General features: G+C 39.5%; 1 protein-coding gene across 1 annotated transcript; it reads left to right on the top strand.

The window, feature by feature from the left end:
* The first annotated feature begins 1,508 nt into the window (after window positions 1-1,508).
* LOC127137448 (uncharacterized) lies at window positions 1,509-2,552 on the top strand. Its single transcript, XM_051063908.1, has 2 exons — window positions 1,509-1,979; window positions 2,097-2,552. The coding sequence occupies exons 1-2, from the start codon at window positions 1,509-1,511 to the stop codon at window positions 2,550-2,552; spliced, it is 927 nt and encodes a 308-aa protein (XP_050919865.1).
* The last annotated feature ends 6,084 nt before the right edge of the window (window positions 2,553-8,636 follow it).

The raw sequence follows: 8,636 nt of genomic DNA, 5'->3' as shown, positions 1-8,636 counted from the left end.
AACTAACTTCTCGCCCCGAGCGATCGAAACCAATCAAACCCAAATACATCAATTCAACTCGTCACCCCCGCGTGACCAAAACCTTTCAAAAGAACACTGTCAATCCTTTCTAATGCGCACAACAAACCAGTGCTTAAGCCTCCGCCGAGAGTAGACAAGCCAGCGTTTAGCCTTTAGAACGCCGATCTACACAGTCGTTCATCAAACAAAACACACCAAAACCGTAGTTGCCCGAACTACGATTGCTCTGATTTCCTTATTGCACCATAAGGATACGTAGGCAGAAGATTGATGTATCTTCGCGAGCACACTAATAAAAAACCTCCATTTTTCCATTCTGAGGTCTTCATCCATCTCTATTACCAATTCTAATCACTCGAAGAAAGCAAATAACATTTAACTAACATTCAAATAGCAAATTGGATTAAAGGTTCCCGTTGAGTACAACGGATGTGAGGGGTGCTAATACCTTCCCCTTGCGTAATCGACTCCCGAACCCGAATATGGTTGCGACGACCATTATTCTATTTTCTAAAAGGTTTTATCGATATTTTCCTATTCCTTCATTGGGATAAATAAAGTTCGGTGGCGACTCTGTTCGAACTAATTTTTCCGCGGCCATCGCGAGGAATCGTATTTTTCGAGATGCGACAGATGGCGACTCTGCTGGGGAATATAGCTCCATGCTAGAGAGAGTCAGGCCTAATTTAGTTCAAATTGCTATGAATGTTAAAACATTGTTTTCTTCCTTATTACTTCTTTATATCTTGTTGTATTATTTATGCTATGTGATTTATTCTGCCATTATGTTGGGTGATCTATGGTTTCTGACACATGTTGTGAGATAAGCTCCGTACCCGAGCTTTGAGAAGAACTTAGAACCCGGAGTTGTGTAGTATTGAACCGAGGGGTGTACACCTCATTGGGACAATACGAGAACTCCACCTAGAGTAGACCTGTTCAGAATTTCCATCATAATATGGCTAGCCCATTATTGCGAGGAAACGTTGAACATGGTCCATGACTCTAGGAACCTCGCCTTAAACCGAAGTCCGTCTTCAGGATTGGCGATCGTGTAGTATTGAACCGAAGGGTTTACACCCTGTTCGAACAATACGAGGATCCCACTTAGAGTAGATCGATTCAGAACTTCCATTTCGATATGGCTAGCCCATTATTGCGATGGAGGACTGAGCTCGATCCGTGACTCTAAGTTCTTATCATAAAAAGAAACAACCTTAGGGGTCATCCTTTGTGTGTGGGGTAGAGAACATAGAACCTCCTTATAGGGTGTAGCATATGATACTCGTAATATCCTGGATCCTAACTATACCTGAAGTACATTTCCTTTGCATACCTAAATACAAAATTTCACGCATTCTCATCTCATCAGCATGAATTGCATATCATTTCCATAAACAAAAAAAAAACTCATCCCATCCTTTGTCCATAACCCGCAGTTGAATTCCCGACACTCGTATCGGACTTGAAGTAGTTCTTGAAAGACCATGGATTCATTGGAGCAAAGTCATATTGCATTGAGAGGAGATGTTGACTCGATGAAAAACCAGGTAGACCAACTTGTAGAGGCTATGATAGCTTTAGCAAAGAGGGAGGACAACATTCAACAGATTGCAGTTATTGAGAATGTAGTTCCGCCTCCAGTAAATGATCTTACCCAACCTCGGCCTGTGCAAACCCCAGTTGATAACTCTGTTGTACAAGAACGTCATATTGTTCGAAATAAGGGTTCCTCATATCATGATGATGTTGAGTATCATAGCTTTGCATTCTCTATGCCAGATTCCCATGGGACAAGCCTTGCGGTTAATACTGAACAACCACAAGATGATGAGATTGTTAAAAGATGTTGCGTGCTAGAGAAAAGACTCAAGGACATAGAAGGACAAGATACTGTTGAACAGAGTGCCTTAGACATGTGTTTGGTACCTGGCCTAGTTATACCTGCAAAATTCAAAGTACCAAAATTTGAAAAATACAAAGGGGATAGTTGTCCAAAGCACCATTTGGTGATGTTTTGCCGTAAAATGACCTCTCATGCCCACAATGATAAGTTAATGATTCACTATTTTCAGGACAGCTTGACTGGGGCATCATTGAATTGGTATATGAAGTTAGAAAGGAATCATGTTCAGTCCTGGATGGACCTAGCTAACGCCTTTTTGAATCAATACAAATACAATTTGGACATGGCTCCCAATCGCATGCAGTTGAGAGCCTTATCTCAGGAAAGCAACGAATCCTTCAGAGGGTATGCCCAAAGATGGAAAGAGTTAGCAGCTTGTGTTGAACCACCACTCTTAGACAAAGAAGTGATGGAATTATTCAGGGATACCTTGCAAAGTCCTTACTTCGAAAGGATGATTAGCAGTGCAGCATCAGACTTCGCTCACTTGGTGTCAATTGGAGAACGCATTGAGAATGGCCTCAAAAGTGGAAAAATCCAATGCGCCTCAAATAGCCAGAGCATGGAGAGTGAATCTATTCCTAGTTCCCAAAAGGAAGAAGAAGCTGAAATTAATGCAGTCTAGGAAGCTCCACAAGCTTCACACCAGACATCATTCTCTCCACATGGTCAGTATCCTACAACTCAAGGACCTCTTCAATATCAACGATGGATTCCACCTCAACAGCCATACAAACGACATAACACTCCACATCAGCAGCGCCAACATGCTCAACAAAGGCCAAGGAAGCCAGAGAGACATATTGATCCGCTTCCAATGCCATACAGTCAAGCACTTCCATATTTGATTAAGAGGGGATTGATAGTGACAAAGGAGCTAAAACCAGTCAGTCCTCCATATCCACCAGGCTTTGACGCCAATGCTCGATGTGACTTCCATGCTGGGGCACAAGGGCATTCAACTGAAGACTGCAAGGTGCTCAAGAGTAAGGTACAAACCCTGCTTGATTCCAAGATGTTCTCATTTGCGCCTCGAAGCTTGCAAATCAATAATACTTCTTCGCCTAGCTATGCGGGTCCATCAGTCCAAACCGTGGAAGAGATTTCCGAGAATATGTCTGAAGATGATTGTCATACTAGTCTCGACAAGCAGAACTACCACCACTATGAAGAAGGATAGCCCAACAGTGAACCAAACACGAGAGAGTTTCCTCTACACTGGCAACCATTTGGCTACTCCTCGCATTTCATTTGTATTTTTCTTTGCATGTTAAGTACTTATCTGCTTTCAAGTATTGTTGATTTCCTTTAATGGTAATATTAATGAAATGATTATGCATGTTTTGAACGAATCCTTTCGTATTCACTCGTTTTTTCTATTGATATAAAAAATATTTCTCCCATTCACTTATCAAACTGTTGTTTTAGCAAAAATTGAAGGGAGAATGACGAAAACAAAATACCCATAATTGCTGATTGTATGCTTTCGGATAAAACCTTGCTGATGATGTACAGGCATTGTTTCAAATCCCCAAACACTGGAGAGATAAGGAGTTAATCCCTAGTCAACCACTTCGAGCATAGAAGTAGGAGTTTCTTTCGGATTTACAAACCCTTACATTTAACTTGGGGCAAGGTAGTGTTCAGTTAATTTGACTACGCATTCAAATTACAAGATAAGACATCCCGTATGAGGATCAACCACATGTCATTCTTCGCACACATCTTGAACTGTCGAAGGAACCTTGAAAAATACCAAACTTATGTCGGTTATTCTTCAATAACCAATGACTTGGCAGTCATAATCTTCCAAAAAAAATCAAAGAAAGAGCCCGCTAAGTCGAACACCCAAAAAGGAGACTTAGGCAAAAATTAGGGCAATCCCGGTGGACTAAAAAGCTTCAAAAAGCGGTCTAGGCAAAAGTTAGGGATCAAAGCAAAATCAAAAGAGGTCATGAAAAAACCTCAACAAAATAAAACAAGATTCAGTGACCATCATACCAAAATCAAAGGGTCACCAACATCCATGAAGAGCAAAATAAGGTGACTGCCATTTCAAGTGAATCTTGAACCCTCATCTTTATCCTTACACCTTCAAAAGGACAAATGTGTATGTTGAATTAACTGAGCGTAGGGTTGGAGATCATCATGAAGAAGGGGTGGGTTAAAACAAAATTTGAGCCTTACATCTTTTGTTTCAATAACCATGAACCAGGCCACGTTACAACCCTTAAAAGACCTAATTGAAGTAAGGTTTATTCTGAAAGCATACTACAACAAGGTTGCGTAAACTGACTCCTAAATATTTGCTAATCACCTGTATGGGCAGCATATCCCGCTGTATCTTTCACACACTAGCTAAATCAACAATGCGTTCGAACTAATGGTTCATTCGTCACACACTATCACATCACCTCAATAAATGATTTTTCAAACCTGCATGAATGTCGCATTAAAATTACCATTGATTAAATAAACAATTTTAACTGCAAGTAAGCATTTGACATCAAGGAACTTCAAAGAAGCAATCGGAGAAGAACTTGATCATTCGTCGGTGCTGACCCGAATCAAGACTACTTCCTAACCTTATGGATCAGGGGCATGGCATCCAATGACTATGAATTGGTCAGTCAAAAAAAATCCCCAAGCATCAGTGGATCAAGGAGGCAAATTATTATAACAAGACTCATACACTGGGGCACGCCTTTCAATCAGGGGCAAAACACTACAGGACTCATACACTGGGGCAAAATTTGGTTCAGTCCATGGTTTAATCATTCCCAGGGTTTCCTTTCAAAGGCTAATTCCTTCAAAGACCCTACAGGCTCGGGCAGACAAGTTCCGAAGAGCCTTGGGGCAGAGCAAGATCACAATCATCATGCATTGATTACGTCGCTATGCTCATTAAATCATCTATAAGGCATATCAGGCAAAGAAGTTAAGGTTCTCTCAAGAACAAACACAAAATCTATCAACAAAGGATCAAACTTGGGGCACCAAGAGTATCCACATCTGTCTTCAATCATCACATCTTCAAAAGATCGAGTGTCGGGAAGTCAAAACCTTTCACAAACCAAAGTCCAAACCAAATTGGCAATTACAACAAAAAAGTCCAATCCATATTGGCAGCTACCAAAAATAAAAGTCCACTTTATTGGCATCTCCAAAACCAAAGTCCAATCCCTATTGGCATCTCCAAAACCAAAGTCCAATCCCTATTGGCATCTCCAAAACCAAAGTCCAATCCCTATTGGCATCTCCAAAACCAAAGTCCAATCCATATTGGCAACCACTGAAAGTCCACTTTGCTGGCATCTTCATAAACTCAAATCCAATCAACATTGGTACCCAGAAAGTCTCACCTTCAAAAGGGAGATCAATCCAGAAATAACCAATATTCATCTTACATTGCCACATGCACTGCATACAATAAACGCACATGACTTTCCTTCCAAATAAGGAAGTTGCATATCAAAAATCTCTTACACAAAAATGAGAAATTTTCATTAACATGCATCATACGCATGCACAACATCATAATTCTTTCCCATCAACCCTTTGATGAGGACATAACCTGATCCCTCTTTTCCATCAGCCCTCTGATGATGACATTTCACAACAAATTTTTCCACCAACCCTTTGGTGATGCCACTCTATAGTGAAGTATCCTTTCCACCAACCCTTTGGTGATGCCACTCCATAGTGAAGTCTCTTTTCCATCAGCCCTTTGATGATGATCATCCTTTCCACCAACCCTTTGGTGATACCACTCCATAGTGAAGTCTCTCTTCCATCAGCCCTCTGATGACGATATTTTACAAAATTCCTTTTCCACTAACCCTTTGGTGATGCCACTCTATAGTGAGGTTTCTTTTCCACCAACCCTTTGGTGATGCCACTCCATAGTGAGGTTTCTTTTACACCAACCCTTTGGTGACGACATCCTTCAGTTTCTTTCCGTTAACCCTTTGACGATGATATCACATATACAGTTTCTTTCCATCAGCCCTCTGATGATGATCTTTTCCATCAACCCTTTGATGATGTCATTCCCTAGTAAAGTCTCTTTCCGTCAACCCTTTGATGATGATACTACATATATAATTCCTGTTCCACCAATCCTTTGGTGATGTCATCCTTTACTTCTTTCTGTCAACCCTTTGACGATGACGAATTATTTTCCATCAACCCTTTGATGATGCCACTCCATAGTGAAGTTTCTTTCCGTTAACCCTTTGACGATGATACTACATATACAATCTTTTCCACCAACCCTTTGGTGATGCCACTCTATAGTGAAGTTTCTTTCCGTCAACCCATTGACGATGACAACTACCTTTCCATCATCCCTCTGATGATGATCTTGTCCATCAGCCCTCTGATGATGATCTTTTCCATCAGCCCTCTGATGATGACAGTTACCTTTCCGTCAACCCTTTGACGATGACAGTCACCTTTCCATCAACTCTTTGATGATGATATTCCCCAATAATTCAAAAAAAAAAACCTATAAAAATCCAGAACTCGTTGCATTTTCTTTCTACATTTCCCCATTGCATTTCAAAGGACAAAATTTGGGTCTTTTCGTATTTAATTACCTTCCACCATGAATGTACGAAGACTATCGTCATTATTACCTTCTAGTTCAAGATAATTAAATAGGGGCAGCTGTCATACCCCAATTTTGTCCGGGCATATTTAAATTTTCATAAAATCGTTTTCATTTTCATTTTCGCATCATATGCATAGCATGACATACATTGCATCATGAATAAACACCTAAAATGTCAGTCAGAATGAATTTATTTGAGAATACAGACAAATCGGTTGAATCGTTAAAATTCGAGGAAAGACTGTATTTTTTAATGAGTATGTTTTGTCCTGACAATTTTAGTGTGACCGGTTTAATTTTCCGAACAAATTGGTACTCATTTTTCTATTTCTAAGTGGTCAACATTTTTGTTTAGTTATTTAATTAAAATAATTAAAATTTGTTTAAATTAAATATTAGTTAGTTTTTTTATGATTTGTTATTTAAATGAATAAGTGTATAAAATATATATATATATATTCTACATTGGATTCTTTGACAACCCACAAAAGGATATCAAAAATATATCTTTTTCTTCCCTCATCACACGTTTTCTCTGCACTCACATACATAGACTCTATTTCCCTGCTACCTAGAGCCCACTCCCAAAATCACTCTCCATCATAGACACTCTCTTTCTCTCACGTTTTCCTATCTTCTCTCTTCAATATCTCTTTTCTCTCTCACATGCCTCATTCTCTTCCCTCAGTCCTCACACCTCACACATAAATCCCCTCACTCCAACTCTCTCGCTCACTCTCTACTGAAAAACAACCCAGAGAAAGAGAAGAAAATCGCTCTCTCTCTCAAAGACCCTCACCTTCATCCTCTCATTCACTATTCACGCCATCTCAATCTCTTCACCTTTCTCTCCGCCACCCATTCAACAACTAAACCCCCAAATTGCTCACTCCGCCGTTCATTTCATCTTCAAAACTCGCCTCACCGTCCCTCAAACCTCACTCGATTCCAGCCACCACCATCCGAAACCCTCATCATCATTATCTCCACCATTGTTCTCTCCCTCCGCAATCCACAAAACCCTCGCCGTCACAATCTGGAGTTAAGACTACTGAAGTGGGGTTTTGAAATCGGTATCGGTAGCGGTAAATCTGACTAAGGAAGCTTTTGGATGCCGAAGTCGATTTAAAAGATTAGCAGGAAGTTCGAGCAAGCCGCTGACAGACAAACAACAAAATCTGCTGTTCGGATGTAAACGAGGGGTACTCTTTTGGTCCTGCTTTCAAACCGACCCATTTTCGGTTCAAATTCCATCATAACTCAAAAGCAGCGGTTGGTTATCGTCATTTATGTTGGTAATAATCTGAACTCATCAAAAGTTTTGCCTGTTTACAGCATTCTGTATTTTTTTCAGTTAAACCAATGATGTATTGTGTGTAGTAATTGCTGGTTGTTGTTATGATTCGTAGTTTGAAGTTTTTTGACAGGCTTATTCCAACTTTTGGGTTAATTAGTTTCTGTACAGTTTAAGTAGAAAAAACAGGAAATTGTGTGGTTAAGCTATCAGTCAATGGTTCATGATTTTATATTTAGGACCGCCGAATTCATTGTTCAAATCTGAGCTGAATTGTGTTGTTATTAATATGGCTGATTGTGCTGTCAATGAGTTCTGTAAGAAAAGGATGACTTGCTGCTTAATTTTTTCTCTTTAATTTCATTTGCCATCTATGATTTCGAGTTGGATTATGTTTTACTTCAATTTCATTGTGCTGTCGAATTTATGAGATTTGTTGGTTTGATTTAGTTCCGATTCGGTGAGATTCGACCCTGCGTTGCTTTGATTATGCGTTGCATATGCCGAATTGATTGCAATGTTAATATGTAACGATTTATGTTGCTGTTGTATTGTGATAACAATTTGTATATTGTGGTTATAATGAATCGGCAGCTTAAGATAGAGTAACATTAGATTTAAAGTTTAAGTTCTGGATCACTTGCAGGAGTCACTGCTACTGGTTGTTGTTTGAGTGCCATAAAAAAAATAAGCTTCAATATTGTTGACAAACTATCTTTGCATTTTTTTTCCCGAGTTGATCTTTTTTGTTCTTAAGTTTAGTTTTTTTCCAATTCACTTGAATTTTATTTTAATGAAATGTA

This window comes from Lathyrus oleraceus, chromosome 4 (genome assembly GCF_024323335.1).
Source record: "Lathyrus oleraceus cultivar Zhongwan6 chromosome 4, CAAS_Psat_ZW6_1.0, whole genome shotgun sequence".
NCBI classification, from domain to species: Eukaryota; Viridiplantae; Streptophyta; class Magnoliopsida; order Fabales; family Fabaceae; genus Lathyrus; species Lathyrus oleraceus.
Note: the sequence above shows the minus strand (reverse complement) of the source record. Positions and strands in the feature narration are given on the sequence as shown.